The 19562-nt window shown below is 43.4% G+C and overlaps 1 protein-coding gene across 5 annotated transcripts in view; it reads right to left on the bottom strand.

The window, feature by feature from the left end:
- CACNA1E (calcium voltage-gated channel subunit alpha1 E) overlaps positions 1 to 19562 on the bottom strand; it is a 964825-nt gene that overhangs the window by 90595 nt on the left and 854668 nt on the right. For all 5 annotated transcript variants that reach the window (XM_075320594.1, XM_075320596.1, XM_075320595.1 and 2 more), the window contains 7 exons: positions 17501 to 17763; positions 17201 to 17372; positions 13330 to 13459; positions 13184 to 13243; positions 11418 to 11524; positions 10838 to 10934; positions 6300 to 6460 (listed from right to left, as the gene is read on the bottom strand). In XM_075320594.1, coding sequence (XP_075176709.1) covers positions 6300 to 6460; positions 10838 to 10934; positions 11418 to 11524; positions 13184 to 13243; positions 13330 to 13459; positions 17201 to 17372; positions 17501 to 17763 — 990 coding nt within the window. The remainder of the gene's footprint in view (positions 1 to 6299; positions 6461 to 10837; positions 10935 to 11417; positions 11525 to 13183; positions 13244 to 13329; positions 13460 to 17200; positions 17373 to 17500; positions 17764 to 19562) is intronic.

The raw sequence follows: 19562 nt of genomic DNA, 5'->3' as shown, positions 1-19562 counted from the left end.
GAAGGCTTTTCATATAAAACAGAAAATCCAAGCTCGGCTATGTTCTTGCAAACCCTACAAGTCTGCCATAAGCATATGGGAAATCATGCTATGGTCTGATGAGACCCAAGTATATTTTCAAGATATGTTTGGCAAAAAAATCAACACTGAGTATTACCAAAAGAACCATATCTACCCCACTCTGAAGCACGCTGGAGGCAGCATTATGCTTTGGGGTGTTTTTTCAGCATCTGGAGTTGGGGCTTTAGTCAAGTTGAAGGGGATTATGAACAGTTCCATATATCAGTCCATTTTGCAACAAAAACCTTCAGACCTCTACTAAAAAGCTTAAAATGAATTAAACCTGTCAGTATGAGAACTATCCTAAGCATATCTCCAAATCAACAAAAGAATAGTTTTGCCAGAAAAAAAATCAAAGTTTTAGACTGACCCAGACCTGAATCCAATGGAAAAACTTTGGATGACCTAAAGAGGGCGCTGTATACAGGAGATACCCTCAAAATCTGACATTTGGCACCACATTAAGGAAGAGTGGACAAAGATTGCCAATTGCAGATGTGCCATGCCGATAGTCTCCTACCCAAAAAGACTGACTGCTGTCATAAGCTCAAAGGGTGCTTTAACAAAATATTGGTTTAAAGAGGACCAACAACGAGGATTTTGCTATATAATCTAAAGCCAGTGCTTTACTGGCACTATCAGGCTGATTCTATACATACCTTTAGTTGTGAGATCGGATCTATAGTTTCTGAAATATAGGCAAGTAAAGTTTGTGAAATGCACTGTTATTCGATTGATAGGTGCAACAGAATATCTAATAGGTGGGTCGGGTTTTGCTAGTTATTCCCGCCCCTGTCTGTCTGTCTATTATTCCTCCCTCCTTCCTTCCCCTGTAAAAACAGAGACAAGGGGAAGAAGGACAGGCAGCAGACAGGGGTGGGAATAACTAGCAAAACCCGACCCACCTATTAGATATTCTGTTGCACCTATCAATCAAATAAAGTACATTTCACAAACTTTACTTGCCTGTATTTCAGAAAGTATACATCCGATCTCACAACTAAAGGTATGTATAGAATCAGCATGATAGTGCCAGTATAGCACTGTATGTATAGAGTCAGCCGGATAGCGCCAGTATAGCACTGTATGTATAGAATCAGCCTGATAGCGCCAGTATAGCACTGTATGTATAGAATTAGCCTGATAGCGCCAGTATAGCACTGTATGTATAGAATCAGCCTGATATTTCCAGTATAGCACTGTATGTATAGAATCAGCCTGATAGTGCCAGTATAGCACTGTATGTATAGACTCAGCCTGATAGTGCCAGTATAGCACTGTATGTATAGAATCAGCCGGATAGTGCCAGTATAGCACTGTATGTATAGACTCAGCCTGATAGTTCCAGTATAGCACTGTATGTATAGAATCAGCCTGATAGTGCCAGTATAGCACTGTATGTATAGACTCAGCCTGACAGTGCCAGTATAGCACTGTGTGTATAGAATAAGCCTGATAGCGCCAGTATAGCACTGTATGTATAGAATCAGCCTGATAGCGCCAGTATAGCACTGTATGTATAGACTCAGCCTGATAGCACCAGTATAGCACTGTATGTATAGACTCAGCCTGATAGCGCCAGTATAGCACTGTATGTATAGAATCAGCCTGATAGCGCCAGTATAGCACTGAATGTATAGACTCAGCCTGATAGCGCCAGTATAGCACTGTATGTATAGACTCAGCCTGATAGCGCCAGTATAGCACTGTATGTATAGACTCAGCCTGATAGTGCCAGTATAGCACTGTATGTATAGAATCAGCCTGATAGTGCCAGTATAGCACTGAATGTATAGACTCAGCCTGACAGTGCCAGTATAGCACTGTATGTATAGAATCAGCCTGATAGCACCAGTATAGCACTGTATGTATAGAATCAGCCTGATAGTGCCAGTATAGCACTGTATGTATAGACTCAGCCTGATAGCACCAGTATAGCACTGTATGTATAGAATCAGCCTGATAGCGCCAGTATAGCACTGTATGTATAGAATTAGCCTGATAGCGCCAGTATAGCACTGTATGTATAGAATCAGCCTGATATTGCCAGTATATCACTGTATGTATAGAATCAGCCTGATAGTGCCAGTATAGCACTGTATGTATAGACTCAGCCTGATAGTGCCAGTATAGCACTGTATGTATAGAATCAGCCTGATAGTGCCAGTATAGCACTGTATGTATAGACTCAGCCTGATAGTTCCAGTATAGCACTGTATGTATAGAATCAGCCTGATAGTGCCAGTATAGCACTGTATGTATAGAATCAGCCTGATAGTGCCAGTATAGCACTGTATGTATAGACTCAGCCTGACAGTGCCAGTATAGCACTGTATGTATAGACTCAGCCTGATAGTGCCAGTATAGTACTGTATGTATAGACTCAGCCTGATAGTGCCAGTATAGTACTGTATGTATAGACTCAGCCTGATAGTGCCAGTATAGCACTGTATGTATAGAATCAGCCTGATAGCGCCAGTATAGCACTGTATGTATAGAATCAGCCTGATAGTGCCAGTATAGCACTGTATGTATAGACTCAGCCTGACAGTGCCAGTATAGCACTGTATGTATAGAATCAGCCTGATAGCACCAGTATAGCACTGTATGTATAGAATCAGCCTGATAGTGCCAGTATAGCACTGTATGTATAGACTCAGCCTGATAGCACCAGTATAGCACTGTATGTATAGAATCAGCCTGATAGCGCCAGTATAGCACTGTATGTATAGAATTAGCCTGATAGCGCCAGTATAGTACTGTATGTATAGACTCAGCCTGATAGTGCCAGTATAGCACTGAATGTATAGACTCAGCCTGACAGTGCCAGTATAGCACTGTATGTATAGAATCAGCCTGATAGCACCAGTATAGCACTGTATGTATAGAATCAGCCTGATAGTGCCAGTATAGCACTGTATGTATAGACTCAGCCTGATAGCACCAGTATAGCACTGTATGTATAGAATCAGCCTGATAGCGCCAGTATAGCACTGTATGTATAGAATTAGCCTGATAGCGCCAGTATAGCACTGTATGTATAGAATCAGCCTGATATTGCCAGTATATCACTGTATGTATAGAATCAGCCTGATAGTGCCAGTATAGCACTGTATGTATAGACTCAGCCTGATAGTGCCAGTATAGCACTGTATGTATAGAATCAGCCTGATAGTGCCAGTATAGCACTGTATGTATAGACTCAGCCTGATAGTTCCAGTATAGCACTGTATGTATAGAATCAGCCTGATAGTGCCAGTATAGCACTGTATGTATAGAATCAGCCTGATAGTGCCAGTATAGCACTGTATGTATAGACTCAGCCTGACAGTGCCAGTATAGCACTGTATGTATAGACTCAGCCTGATAGTGCCAGTATAGTACTGTATGTATAGACTCAGCCTGATAGTGCCAGTATAGTACTGTATGTATAGACTCAGCCTGATAGTGCCAGTATAGCACTGTATGTATAGAATCAGCCTGATAGCGCCAGTATAGCACTGTATGTATAGAATCAGCCTGATAGTGCCAGTATAGCACTGTATGTATAGACTCAGCCTGACAGTGCCAGTATAGCACTGTATGTATAGAATCAGCCTGATAGCACCAGTATAGCACTGTATGTATAGAATCAGCCTGATAGTGCCAGTATAGCACTGTATGTATAGACTCAGCCTGATAGCACCAGTATAGCACTGTATGTATAGAATCAGCCTGATAGCGCCAGTATAGCACTGTATGTATAGAATTAGCCTGATAGCGCCAGTATAGCACTGTATGTATAGAATCAGCCTGATATTGCCAGTATATCACTGTATGTATAGAATCAGCCTGATAGTGCCAGTATAGCACTGTATGTATAGACTCAGCCTGATAGTGCCAGTATAGCACTGTATGTATAGAATCAGCCTGATAGTGCCAGTATAGCACTGTATGTATAGACTCAGCCTGATAGTTCCAGTATAGCACTGTATGTATAGAATCAGCCTGATAGTGCCAGTATAGCACTGTATGTATAGAATCAGCCTGATAGTGCCAGTATAGCACTGTATGTATAGACTCAGCCTGACAGTGCCAGTATAGCACTGTATGTATAGACTCAGCCTGATAGTGCCAGTATAGTACTGTATGTATAGACTCAGCCTGATAGTGCCAGTATAGTACTGTATGTATAGACTCAGCCTGATAGTGCCAGTATAGCACTGTATGTATAGAATCAGCCTGATAGCGCCAGTATAGCACTGTATGTATAGAATCAGCCTGATAGTGCCAGTATAGCACTGTATGTATAGACTCAGCCTGACAGTGCCAGTATAGCACTGTATGTATAGAATCAGCCTGATAGCACCAGTATAGCACTGTATGTATAGAATCAGCCTGATAGTGCCAGTATAGCACTGTATGTATAGACTCAGTCTGATAGCACCAGTATAGCACTGTATGTATAGAATCAGCCTGATAGTGCCAGTATAGCACTGTATGTATAGAATCAGCCTGCTAGTGCCAGTATAGCACTGTATGTATAGAATCAGCCTGATAGTGCCAGTATAGCACTGTATGTATAGACTCAGCCTGACAGTGCCAGTATAGCACTGTATGTATAGACTCAGCCTGATAGTGCCAGTATAGTACTGTATGTATAGACTCAGCCTGATAGTGCCAGTATAGTACTGTATGTATAGACTCAGCCTGATAGTGCCAGTATAGCACTGTATGTATAGAATCAGCCTGATAGCGCCAGTATAGCACTGTATGTATAGAATCAGCCTGATAGTGCCAGTATAGCACTGTATGTATAGACTCAGCCTGACAGTGCCAGTATAGCACTGTATGTATAGAATCAGCCTGATAGCACCAGTATAGCACTGTATGTATAGAATCAGCCTGATAGTGCCAGTATAGCACTGTATGTATAGACTCAGTCTGATAGCACCAGTATAGCACTGTATGTATAGAATCAGCCTGATAGTGCCAGTATAGCACTGTATGTATAGAATCAGCATGATAGTGCCAGTATAGCACTGTATGTATAGAATCAGCCTGATAGTGCCAGTATAGCACTGTATGTATAGACTCAGCCTGATAGCACCAGTATAGCACTGTATGTATAGAATCAGCCTGATAGTGCCAGTATAGCACTGTATGTATAGAATCAGCCTGATAGTGCCAGTATAGCACTGTATGCATAGAATCAGCCTGATAGTGCCAGTATAGCACTGTATGTATAGAATCAGCATGATAGTGCCAGTATAGCACTGTATGTATAGACTCAGCCTGATAGTGCCAGTATAGCACTGTATGTATAGACTCAGCCTGATAGTGCCAGTATAGCACTGTATGTATAGACTCAGCCTGATAGTGCCAGTATAGCACTGTATGTATAGAATCAGCCTGATAGTACCAGTATAGCACTGTATGTATAGAATCAGCCTGATAGTGCCAGTATAGCACTGGCTTTAGTTTATATATGACAATCCTGGTGGCTGGTCCTCTTTAAGGGTGTGAATATTTATGTAACCATATTATCTTAGTTTTTCATTTTCTTTTTTCACCCAAAAAGATTTAAGGTTATTTTTTATGAAATTGGACAACTTATTAGTTACTTTAAAGGTAAAAAAAAATCTGAAATTATTCTTCTAGATATCATTTTTTTACATTACATATAATAAGACATGTTAACAGGGGTGTGTGCTTAGCTGCAGTTATTTAATCAGTTTAAAATACCAGCGATCTCTTCCATAACTAAAACTAAAGATGTGTCTCCTCAGCCCCATACATCAGCTGTAGTATTGATCCGTATAGATCCATAGTGCTATGCTTTTAGCTTGCTGCAGGCTAATAGTGCGGCTCCGTGACGCTCATTTTATACATTTTGCTGCATTATATGCCTTGGTTTTCTCAAAGCTTTAGAGTTAGGAATTTGTACATGTTCCAGATCATATTTGCAGCACGGGGGGGTCATCGAAATGTAAAGTATTTTATGCAGTTTTCACATCTAAGGAGGAGAGTAATATGCAATAGTCTAATTCTCTATAAGATGAAGTGGAAATAGGTATGTGCTGCTTCTCTGCATCATGAATGGCTGCATGGTCTGCCCTTGTCATGATACATAGGAGACAGACGGTAATGGAGTGATACACTGATGTGAGATTATGTATATGAGTTGCTTGTGCATCTCGGGCTGCATTATTACGGAGGAGGCGCAGACCTCTGGAGACACATTAATTCTCGGGACGTACATGCATTCCTTCTCGGTATCCTTTGAGCTGTCGGTGCAATAGAAGAACTTGCCCTTGAAGAGTTGAACAGCGATGACGGCGAATATAAACATGAAGAGCTTGTACACGATGAGGATATTAAAGACATTCTTCAAAGAGTTAACCACACAATCAAACACTGCCTGGGGAGAAGATCACAAAGTCAGTTGTAAAGGAAAGCGTATATGAAGCACCAGCGAGGTCTGGACAGGATCTGTCTGCTACATACGATTCTATACCATTATACATGCGAGACGCAGTAACACAGGCCTGTCACTCACCATATACATGCTCCATTTAATTATACCTGGATCTGAGGAAGCGATTGAAAGTCAATATGGCTGCCCATCAAAGAGACTGTGTGTTTAGCGTGCCAATGAAATTGTATATATAAATATAAATAAAATCACTTAAAGGGGACCCATCATCAGGTCAAAAGTGACAAGGTTTTGCCCTTGTTTTATTCCCGACACTCCCCGGAGTATTCTGTTTTTTGTTTTCTTCAAATCTGAAATATAGTTCCAGAGATAAGGCCCTTTTTAGTTTAATATTACTTTGTATTGTCTTTACTAGGGGGATGTGGCTCACAAGGTAATTATGCAGAGCAGCCTAAGACACGCCTCCATAGAATCCTCTGAGCCACACCCCCCTTAGTAAAGATCATAAAAATTAGTACCAAATAAAAAAGCTCATATCTCTGGATCCTTAGATCAGATTTTTAAAAAACTGAAAATGGAATATGCAAGGGAACAACAGGAATAAAAAATGGGCAAAACCTGGATCCTTTTGACCTAGTGACAGGGCCTCTTTAAAGGTGTTCACCCATAGAAGGGGTGGTATACTAGACAGGAAAGTGGCCACACATCAATGTAAAGCTCATAAAGAAGGCTTTTCTATCTTGTCTAGTCCATTCTGCCTCTGAGTGGCAATATTGTGGTCCGCTCATCCCCATGAAATGACTTCCGGACTTCGTGACCTATGAGATCCAGTGATGTCACGTCAACTTCCAGGTGCCCCAACATCACCGAGGTGGCCCCAGTCTTCCTGAGTGACTGGACTGTGGGCGGTGTTTCCCCGCTCGTCACAGCCCAGCGTCTCGTGTGCTCTCTCCTTTGCTGAAGAGCGCCACAAGCAGGAGTGACGCTGGGCTGTGACAAGCGGTGAAATATCGCTCATAGCTCAGTCACTCAGGAAGACTGGGACCGGTGCGGTGATGTCGGGGCAAATGGAAGTTGATGTGACCTCACCAGATCTCAGAGGACATGGAGGCCGGGGGTTACTTGATGGGGAAGAGTGGACCGCAATAGCGCCACTCAGAGGCAAAATTGACTACACAAGGTATTTGAGAAAAGCCTTCCCTATGAGCTTTACATCAATGTGTGGCCACTATGCTGTGTAGTGGACCACCACTTTAATGGCATTTATCATCTATCCATGCCACTGGGATCTGCAAGATTACACAGAGGTCCAGAGGCTTTGGACCCTCAGAAGAAGACCCTTAGTGATCGGAGATTTATCACTTTCAGATTGCTGATAGAAAATAAATGTGATTTGTAGAAAAAGGCCTTAAAATGTAGAGAATGTAACAATGCAGGTATCATAAGATCTGGGAATTTTCTTATAAAATGGGTTGTCTCCTGTGGACAATCCGAACGTGTTAGAAGAGGGCAAAATAAGGGGATCACAAAGTTCAGCGGTTGGGCTAGGAACCCTAGCGGTAATATGGAAGTGAACATTCAATTTTCACTTGAGTAAATTGAGAGTTTAACAGTGTCCATCCATATTAATAGGATGTCTGTAAAATGGAAGGCGGGACCGGTCCTCCAGGGTAAGAAACAGTCTTCAATGTGGCCAAGAGATAAAGGATCCGGTACAGGGGGTCTCTGTCTATGAACTCAGTTATATACAGTCATATGAAAATGTTTGGGCACCCCTATTAATGTAATTGGGCATATAAGTGAACATTGGTTATTTTATTTATTTATTTTCACATATTATCTGCTGTCAGAGGGAGGACTCTTTTTTTTTTGCGTACGAGCGCTATCTGTTTTATTTCACGGATTGCACTCGTATCTTTGATAGTCTATGGGGCTGTTTCCATGTCAAATTTTTTCCACAGACCGGGTGGTTTATGCAAAATCACGGACACATGTCTGATGTCAACCTGAGTGTCAGATCAAACGTGGCAATGAAACACTAAGAGTCCGTGAATCTATCGGACAGCACGCGGACGCCATCCTTGTGCTGATGGGACAAGGTTTAGAAACATTCTTCTCATCAGTGATAGAACCTGATGAAACTCTGATGAAATCACTGATGAGGCTCCGTACGTTTTTCTCGTTTGTGAAAACAACTGACGTCTGAATGAGGCCTTATACAGACGTGGTCACATTTACCTTCTCATGAAATAGCAACCTATGAAAAGCCTGGTATAATGAGGTAAGATGTCCCCATAGCTGCCCTGACTCATACCTGATCACATGTGGTTAGTTTACCCTCTACACTCCACTTTATGCTAGTTCATAATTATTTTAAGAATTGGGCAGTAGTTGGCTATGCTGCTTTGGTGTCACGCTTGACAGACAGTCCTGTGGTGTCTGGCTGTAGAAGGTTGCAGCCTTTGGCTACACAAACCGCTCCCTGACATTGTCTTCTGCTCTGCTTGGGGTAATGCCTTCCCCTTTAGGACACTGTGGATTTCCTCACCTTTCAGCTGCTAATCATCAGCACTCCCTTTGTGTCTTTAAATACGCTCATTCCCCTTAGGTCTTTGCTGATGATAGAGTTAAAAACCTCTACAGGCCTTGGATGCCAGCAGTCTGCTTGTATCTATCTAAAGAAACATTGTGCTTCATTGCTGTACTTCTCCCTGAGTCATCTTGGAGATACATTGTTTGTATGTGTGTATTCCATGTGTCTTCTCTAGAGCTTAGTGTTGGTGACTAAGCGCTCATCCCATCTGTTCCCTTCCTAGGACCCAGTTCTACGGTCAGTCAGGGTCAGATATCCGGCTCGGTGTATAGGTGTGGAATCTATCTAAGGTGGTCTGGGGAGCCAGGGGCAGCTGACGGTTTGTTCAGGGGTCACCATCTCCCCCTTCCCTAGACTCAGGCTTTCCCTTCCCTGTTGCTGAATGCATGGAACTTCCCCGTACCTAGCATGACAATCAGGTTTATAAATATGACCCCTGTCGATTTCCTTACAGTCTTGCAGGTGTTTATCACTACTCTATTTTGTACGTTTCTTTTTGCTGCTGGTTCTGTTATGTACATCACTTACATGAGATCTTCCTGCCTCTTTGGCCTATGGACACTAACACTTTACATGTACTTTGACCTATGCTTATGCACTTTTAGTCTTTACCCGTTATGGGGCTGGTTATATATAAATGGATCATGTACTGCCGTTCTCTGCATAGGTGAAATGTACTCTTGCTTTTAGAGCTGAACAAGTCAATTCATAAATAAAACATTTGTTACAACTATTTAAAAAAAAAAAAAATACAAATTCACCAAAATCGGACATTTTTGAAATTTGATTTGATGAGTTCCAGAAGGAGTTTAAAAAATCTAAGGCATCCCTTCTCAGCCCTCCTTATACGTATCTTGATCCTGCCGCTCCTCCAATCAGGTCCCCTATCTTCTATCTTCTTCTTTCCAGGTCACAAGTGCTGATATTGTTTGGTGAGCCCCAATGTCAGCTTGTAGGGACGCAACCCACATCATGGACTTAAAGGGAACCTGTCACCAGATTTGGTGACTATAAGCTGTGGCCACCACCACTGAGCTCCTATATACAGCATTCTTTGTCCTTCTTCTGAAGACTGGGGGCATGATGCATCCTACGTCATCCACACTAGCCGGCATTGAGGTCCTGCGCAGGTGCACTTTGATCTGCCCTGAGCAGTACAGATCAAAGTATTGTTGTGTGCCTGTGCAGGACCTCAATGCCGGATATTGTGGATGATGTAGGACGCGTAATGCACCCAGGCTTCAGAAGAAGGAGGACAAAGATGGTCAAAAGAGGAGGCGCCGGTATCGGAAAGCGGAGACACCCATCCGACCAGTCTGCACTGTACCGACCGTTTAGGTGAGTATTATAAAGTGATTTTTACGTTCTACACAGCGGCCTGGGCTCTTGTATGCAGCATGTTAGAATATTGTATATAAGAGCTCACTGGTGGTGGCCGCAGCTTATAGTCACCAAATCTGGAGACAGGTTCCCTTTAATTTTGTGTGTGACAACGTGTGGGCCCAACAAAGAATTACAGCACTGGAGATATGGAAAGAATAAAAGCAGAAGAGAGAAGACGGATGAGCCGATCGATAAACCGGTGGCAGCGGGTGAGGTACGGAGAGTGCTGAGGAGAGGTGAGCATAACAGATTTGTCTAACCTTTCCCACCAAATGTATTCAGTGGAAATCACATTTCCCAGCTGGAGAACATGCTCTGGACGGCTTTGAAGCTGTATGACTTTGATAAGTAATTCCTCAATGTTGACGCTCTATTTTTCTTCTTACCTTCAACTTCGGGAGGCGCTTGATGGTTTTGAGCGGTCGGAGCACTCGAAGAACACGCAGAGACTTAATTGTTTTGATGTCCCGGCCTTTGTTGGTCCTAGGAGATGCACCGCAAATAAATGATAAACAACTTAAAGGAAGGAATGAAATGAGTTCTCCTCTCACAATGAATCCAGAGATGGAGACTGCCAGAAACATTTACATCAGACACAATGCAATGACGGAGAGCATGTTCCCCCGCTACGCAGAAAGGACGGGCAGCGGGGAACGGACTATTGTTTGCAGATAATCCGCAGACTGGTTCTCTACTTTCAGCCGTCACATAGCTTCTGACAAAGTGGTAATATGCGTTTCCTAGCATTACGTTGACGGAACAGAAAACACAACACTTTACAATCTTTATCTATAATGTTGTATGTTGACATTAAAGGGTTAATGCTTGGCTATTTAAGCTTATATTTACCCCAAGACATTCCTGTGCATTCCAAGAAAGGAGGAGAGATAAGGGGTAGAAAGTGAGAGGAGGCACCGGATGAGGCGGTTAAGGTCTATCACCACCCCAGCTCGTGTTAATACTTACGCCAAAGCAAAAGCCACCAGGGCTCCCACTACTACCACAAAATCCAAGATGTTCCAGAGGTCACGGAAGTACGAGCCTTCATGTAGAATTAACCCTTGATCTATCATCTGCAGAAAACAAAAATGTATGTAAAAAAATACATATATATATCCGTGTTCTTAGGCAAAATTATGAATGAGCCACTTCCATGGGTGAAAAGCCCCCACACATGAATGGTCTCCGGAGGCTTTACTGTTGGTAGATGCAGGACTCATGGTAGCACTTACCTTTTATTCTCTGGACAATCATTCTCCCAAATATCCAAAACTGTCGTAAAGGGGGCTTCATCGGAGAAAGTGACTTCACCCAAGTTCCTGTACTGCATCCAAAGTTATTTTGTCTGATGAAGCCCCCTACAGACTGCTTGGAACAGCTGGAAGATTGATGGTCTGGAGAATACATGGGTAACACAACACTATCATGAGTCTGGTGTCATGCCAATAGTAAAGCATTCTGAGACCATTCATGTGTGAGGTTGCTTTATATAAAAAATTGTAATAAAAAGTGATCAAAGAATAATATATAACCCCCTAATGAAATCAATAAAATTGTCTGGTTTCCATGCAAAAAAACCAAACAATCACTCACATGGTCCATCAACTGTCATGCGATGTTCGGCTCTGCACGCACTTGGTAGGACGTTTGTGTCTGACTCTCTTCACACTACAGAGTCTGACATGTAACCTGAGGCTTCAGAATTGTTCAGCCAGAGCCGGGCATCGGCTGATTCAGGTTCACTGGTCTTCAGACCTGTAGGAGTTAATCTCTGCAGGCTGGTGAGCAGGAACTAGGAGCTCAGATTGCTAATGGCCACATGCAGCTGTGTCCTCCTTATTTAAGATACTGGTTTCCTCCAGTATGTGCATATATTAGCTTCAGCAAAAGCTCTAGCGATGCTGGTTTTAGTGGCGATCCTGTTTATGGTGATCTGTGTTGAGATTTTGCATGGTGTGGAAGTTCCCCTGTTGTGCGTTTACTTCCTTCCCTTTTCTTTATTCCCTTGTACATATATTGTCTCTCCTTTGTGTCTGAGTGAAGTGTGTATGAGTTTTCGTTCTCCCTTGTCCGTGTCGTTTCTGTGGGGTTTTAGTTATTGTGTTTCCGGCCCACCCCAAAGGTGTGGGAGAAAGGGAGTAAGATCAGGGCTCAGACAGGAGTTAGGGTCATGCCGGGGACTCAAACCTCACTACCATCAAGCCTACCTCCGAGATAAGGGACAGCGCAGGGTCTCGAGTCTGAGGGCCAGCCTAGGGGCCCCTTTTCTGTCATTAAATCCCCCATGACATCAACAGCAAAAAAATTGAAAAAAATTACAGAAAAAGTCGGAGTAAATTTTAACATGAACCCCAAAAAGTATTTTTTTAAGTTCTGAGTTATTTTAATTACTAAAGTATTAGTATTTTAGAATATTTTGGCTCCACATAAGGAACACAAAATACATACCATAAATATATATCCTTGTGTCTTGCCATTCCTGACACATGTTTATTAATATTATTAATGATTGCTCATTACATATAAGTCTATACTAAAAGTTTAGCTCTAGGAAACCTCTGGCAGTTGCAAAAAGTGTCGTTTTATAGTGAAAATTGAAGAACATCTTTAGATCAGAATTTCTTGACCCGATTTCTAGCTGTGAATATCTTTAATGCATAGACAATTGATGGGATTTTTTTCATGTATAAGTTGATTTCTATGAAATATGAAAGAACATGCAAGTTTCTTACTTTAATAACCATCTCAAAGGTGAAGACTCCAGTAAAAACATAATCAAAGTATCGAAGAACCTGTAAGGAAATAACAGAAATCCTGAAATATCCAGACTGACAAAGAGACGACCAGAGGGACATGTATTTCCCGTGAAATAACCTACCTTGTTGTGATCAGAGTTGGTCAATACGGGGTCTTCAGCCGCTAGAGCGATACTGCTAGCAGCGATCACAAGTAAGATGCACATCTCAAAATAGCGCAAGTTCACAATATAATGACAAACTTTTCTTATCCTAAAGACAGAAGCAGGTAATTGGAAATTAGAAAATTAATTTGCATTTTTGGAAATATCTTTCAGTACAGAAAAGTTACCCCAATAGACTTTTTGAGAAGTGATTTGATACTAGGAAATTGGAAATATTGAGAAATACTGAATGATCCGTCACACAACTAGCACTCTGCTTCTTTTTATTAATGTGGTTGTCCAAAACCGTGTTTTTCCAAAAAATAAGCCCTGCCCCAAAAATAAGCCCTAGCAGGAATTTTTGGCCTTTTCGAAGCAAGACTTAAATATAAGCCCTACCCTGAAAATAAGCCCTAGTCGTGGTTCAATAATGAAGTGTCCATGCAGCTAAAAAAAGATAAAGATACTGCAGGACACTTCATTATAGAAAGCAGACACCCCACAATCATACTTACCAGAAGCCGAGCAGGAGGGCTTGCTCTGATCACGCACCAACACACATCAGATCACACACACACACACACACACACACACACACACATCAGATCACACACCCGCACATATCAGATCACACACATCAGATCACACACCCGCACACAAAAGATCGCACACCCACACACATCAGATCACACACTCGCACACATCAGATCACACATCCGCACACATCAGATCACACACCCGCACACATCAGATCACACAACCGCGAACATCAGATCGCACACCCGCACACATCAGATCACACACCCACACACATCAGATCACACACCCACACACATCAGATCACACACCCACACACATCAGATCACACACCCGCACACATCACATCACACACCCACACACATGAGATCACACACCCACACACCAGATAACACACCCACACATCATATCACACACATATCACACACATCAGATCACACACATTAGATCTCACACATCAGATCACATCAGATCACACAACAGCGCACATCAGATCACACACCCGCACACATCAGATGACACAACCGCGAACATCACATCACACACCCGCACACATCAGATCACACACCCGCACACATCAGATCACACACCCACACACATCAGATCACACACCCGCACACATCAGATCACACACCCACACACATCAGATCTCACACATCAGATCGCACCCATACACATCAGATCACACACCCACACACATCAGATCACACACCCACACACATCAGATCTCACACATCAGATCGCACCCACACACATCAGATCACACACCCACACACATCAGATCGCACACATCAGATCGCACACCCTCACACATCAGATCGCACACACACTCTCACCACATCCGGCGATACCGATTTCTTCTGGCCGGCAGAGAATCCTGGGATACAGTGCAGTGTAACACATAGGACCTGCGGTGGAACGCATCACTGTGTTCCACCACCGAGTCCTCCATGCGTTCCACTGCACTTCGTCCCATCTTCTCCTGCTGGCCAGAAGCAATCGGTATTGCCGGATGTGGTGATTGTGTGTGTGTGATCTGATGTGTGATTGTGTGTGTGATCTGATGTGTGTGAATGTGTCGGCCAAAAGCAGGGAAGGCAGCAAGGACCATACCTGATGGGAGCACCCGCTGAAGATCGCAGGAGGACCAGGGAGCCATGAGAACGTCCTTGGACTGGTGGGGGGATGTAAATTTACTGCCAACTATGTTTCTCTAAGAATAAGACCTACCCCAAAAATAAGCCCTTGTGCTTTTTCATGGCAAAAAAAGTACAAGACAGTATTTTATTTTTGGAAAAACACAGTACAAGTTGTCACCTATCCACAAGGTAGATAATTTATTGAAAAGTGGGGGGATCGATCATTGAGACCAGTGTTGGTCGGCAGAATAGCACATTTTATGCCCCTTAAAATAGCTTGTGATTATGCCTGCTTGACCGTTACTCTATTAATTCCCTATGGGTCTGCAAGCACTCAGCTTTTTACAGTAGTCCCATAGGTATTTAATGGAGTGGCACTTTTCGCCTCCAATATGCTGTGACACTTTGCAATAGAGATAACAATTCCCCGATGTAACTATATGATACCTATCAATCAGCAAAATATCACCTATCCGGCTGAGGGCAGGCACCGTATCAGCTGGAGACACTCATATGACAGGTTGTAAGGTTTGTTAAAGAGTTCCACCCACCAGGATTTATCTGTATAAACTAATGCCAGTGCTATACTGCCGCTATCAGGCTGATTCTATACATACCTTTAGTTGCGGGATCGGATGTATAGTTTCTGAAATACAGGCAAGTAAAGTTTGTGAAATGCACTATAATTTGATTGATAGGTGCTGCAGAATATCTAATAGGTGGGTTGGGTTTTGCAATTTATTCCCGCCCCTGTCTGCTGCCTGTCCTTCCTCCCCTTGTCTCTCTTATTTTAAGGGAGGAGGGAGGGAGGGAGGGAGGAAGGACAAGGGGAAGAAGGACAGGCAGCAGACAGGGGCGGGAATAACTAGCAAAACCCGACCCACCTATTAGATATTCTGCAGCACCTATCAATCAAATAACCGTGCATCTCACAAACTTTACTTGCCTGTATTTCAGAAAGTATCCATCCGATCTCACAACTAAAGCTATGTATAGAATCAGGATGATAGCGCCGTCGCCAGTATAGCACTGGTTCAGTTTATATAGGAAAATCCTGGTGGTTGGTCCTCTTTAAAGGGGTTTGTTATTCACTTATAGGATAGGTGTACTACATAGAATATTATTTATTCTGGAGGAGAACTGATTGAAATTACCTTTTTTCACATGGAGCATTACCTGGTCTACAATACTCCATACTTCAGCTGTCTGTCTCCATAGGAAAAAAACATTACACCTCACAGATAAACATCAAAAGACTCTCACCCTGTAAAACAAGAGATTTGCTCTGCACTGATGAGGTGCAACAACCCCAAAACAGTTGCCTACAAATACTTGTCTCTTTCATTTGATAAAGACTCTGGTTTGGCCCATATCCTTCGTCAGGTTGGAAGGTGTCATGCTGACCTGAAGGTACGAGGTACCAGGCAGTGCAGCTTCAAGGTGCAGCAAGGAAGGACACCACTAAATGGGAACAGAGTTGTCAGTCAGCCAGCTCAGCAGCAGGAACTCTCGTCAGTGTACGGGGAGCGATCAAACTCACTGTCAAGTGCAGCAAAGGGTCAGGAGTCGGGGGGTCATGTAAATGCCGAAGGGAGAGATAGAACCAAAGTCGTGGACAAGCGAGAGAGTTAAGCATCGGGAAGTCCAAGTCACAATTAAGGATAGGATAAGCAGGACGAGCGGGTTGAGATCGGGAACAGACAGACAAACGGAGGAGGATGCGGGCAGAATGGGTTATGCGGTGGGTAGGACAGATCGGGAAACTCACCAGAGACAGAAACATACACTACAGAGTGTAGATTATAACTGGCACTGAACCGGAGGTGCAGCGCTAGGATATAGAGTCCCAGGAACCGAAGCGAGGCAGGGAGGAGTTAACCCCTGACATCACCAGGCCAGAGCAGGGTGAAATAATCAAGCGCCAGCAGCCAATACAGGTCTGAATCATGATAGAAGGCTTGTTAAATGATTGGACACTGATTTTGAAGCTACCTCTATTAGGTGACACAAGAGGAACTCTTTCTTTATGGAGAACTAATTGTAGCACCTGTTTGTCCATACAGCCTTGTCTGGCATAAGAGACACCATACACCGGTAGATGGTCTACACAAAGAGAAACATGGCCGTCTTACACTGTTTAATAAGGAAATTGCAAACATGTGATAGGGACGTACGGGTTGGTAGAACTGAAGATAAGCATTGAACTGTACGGTACAATGGCTTTGGGGGACTCTAAAAGTTTTTCTTTTCTTTTCATTGTCCTCTCCTCTCCATCCTCAGGTTCCTCGTAATCCTTTTCTTGATCCTGAGATACAAGAGAAACTTCTCCATCCCTTCCTTCATTCACTGTAGCAAGAAAAACAATAGTGAACATCTGGGAGGCCACAGTGAATGCAGACACATCAGCAGGGACTATACCAGGCAAAGAAGTACAAATGTAATAGGACGACACAGACAGCTAGACGATTCCTCACTCTGTACCACGGTGCAGTCGGAGGCCATTCCCGCGTCTGGTATGGTGACCACTGTGCTCTCTGTGATTCTCTCAGTACTGCTAGATACATCAGCCAAGCTACAGCTGGTGCGATTGGGACTTTCCTCTGGACTTCGCAGGCTGCCCAGTAAGGCCTGCTCGCTGCAATCCATGTCCGGCAGACTGCCATTCTTCCCATGGCTCAAATCCTGCAAAGGAGCAGTGTTGGGACCAGTGCCCTCACATTCCACTGTCCGGTCATGTCTTCCACACCAAGCAAATGGTGTGAAGTAGCAAAAAGAGAAAATAATGGTGAGAATACTGATGGATGACAGAAGGTGATGTGATGGACAGACACGATCATTGACGAATGCGATCAGGTAATGCAAAGGTAAGTGTATTTAGCTAAATAATTCCAAGGATGCCAATAGCAGAAGGTGAAGAGGAAATAAAAATGGTGGCACTGCTGAAAAGGGTTTTACAGGACCACTATATTGCCAAGGATAGACCATGAATCTGATATTGATGGGCGTTTGACACCAAGCAATTGCCATTTTGCCATAGCTCAATACTTTTCAGACAAGCTGCCCCTGGTATTATAGCTCCCAGCATCTCAGCCTCATTCAACTGAGCTATAATACCAGGCACAGACGCAAAGGAACGCATTGAAACGTTTCTGGCAAATACCTAAGAAACATGGCACCCGCCAAAGTGCTGCAGCCCATCAATCAGTGTAAAGGCTGGAGGGCAGAGAGTCAGATATTCACCAATCTAATATCAATGTAATAGTCCTGGAAAAAACCTTTTAACATACTATAAGACTACTGTGAACATTACCAACATTTACTACATTTTCTTTAAATTATTTTGGATCCTCTATCCTTTTGGTAACACTGGGCTATCCACCTAATAACACTGTGCTGTCCTCCTGGCAACACTGGGTTATCCTCCTGACAACACTGGGCTATCCTCCTGACAACACTGGGCTATCCTCCTGACAACATTGGGCTATCCTCCTGACAACACTGGGCTATCCTCCTAATAACACTGGGCTATCCTCCTAATAACACTGGGCTATCCTCCTAATAACACTGGGCTATCCTCTTAATAACACTGGGTTATCCTCCTGATAATACTGGACTATCCTCCTAATAACACCGTGCTATCCTCCTGGCAACACTGGGCTGTTCTCCAGACACATTGGGCTATCCTCCTGACAACTCTGGGCTGTTCTCCTGCCACACTGGGCTATCCTCCTATTAACACTGGGCTATCCGCCTGACAACACTGGGCTATCCTCCTGACAACACTGGGCTATCCTCCTGAGAACACTGGGCTGTTCTCCAGACACACTGGGATATCCTCCTGACAACACTGGGCTGTTCTCCTGACAACACTGGGCTATCCTACTGACAACACTGGGCTATCCTCCTGAGAACACTGGGCTATCCTCCTGACAACACTGGGCTATCCTCCTGACAACACTGGGCTATCCTCCTGACAACACTGGGCTGTTCTCCAGACACACTGGGATATCCTCCTGACAACACTGGGCTGTTCTCCTGACACACTGGGCTATCCTCCTGCAACATAGGATTATCTTCCTGAAACACTGGGCTAAACTCCTGTTAACACTGGGCTAACCTCTTCACAACACTGGGCTATCCTCCTGACAACACTGGGCTAACCTCCTGTTAACACTGGGCTAACCTCCTCACAACACTGGGCTATCCTCCTGACAACACTGGGCTGGTCTCCTGACACACTGGGCTATCCTCCTGAAGTCTTGTACTCATATCCTCAGAAACTGCTTTTTCCACTCCTTAATTACGATCCATGGGGTTGTCTTATAGATATCACATTTAAAGTGCCACCATCTTAAATTTCCATTTCATGGTTTCACATTTACGATATGAGATTTGGTGAAGATGAGGACAGTAACCGTGATCTGCATTGTACATCTGGTAGCCAGTAGGTTTTGGGATACATCTAAAATATGTCCTACAAGAGGCAAAGCCATTTACTGGCGGTTTTAGGTATTTTTTTAGTAAGGTGGTATCTCC

The sequence above is a fragment of the Anomaloglossus baeobatrachus genome, chromosome 8, assembly GCF_048569485.1.
Source record: "Anomaloglossus baeobatrachus isolate aAnoBae1 chromosome 8, aAnoBae1.hap1, whole genome shotgun sequence".
Taxonomy (NCBI): domain Eukaryota; kingdom Metazoa; phylum Chordata; class Amphibia; order Anura; family Aromobatidae; genus Anomaloglossus; species Anomaloglossus baeobatrachus.
The sequence above is the reverse complement of the archived record's forward strand: the minus strand, read 5'-3'. Positions and strand labels throughout refer to the sequence as shown.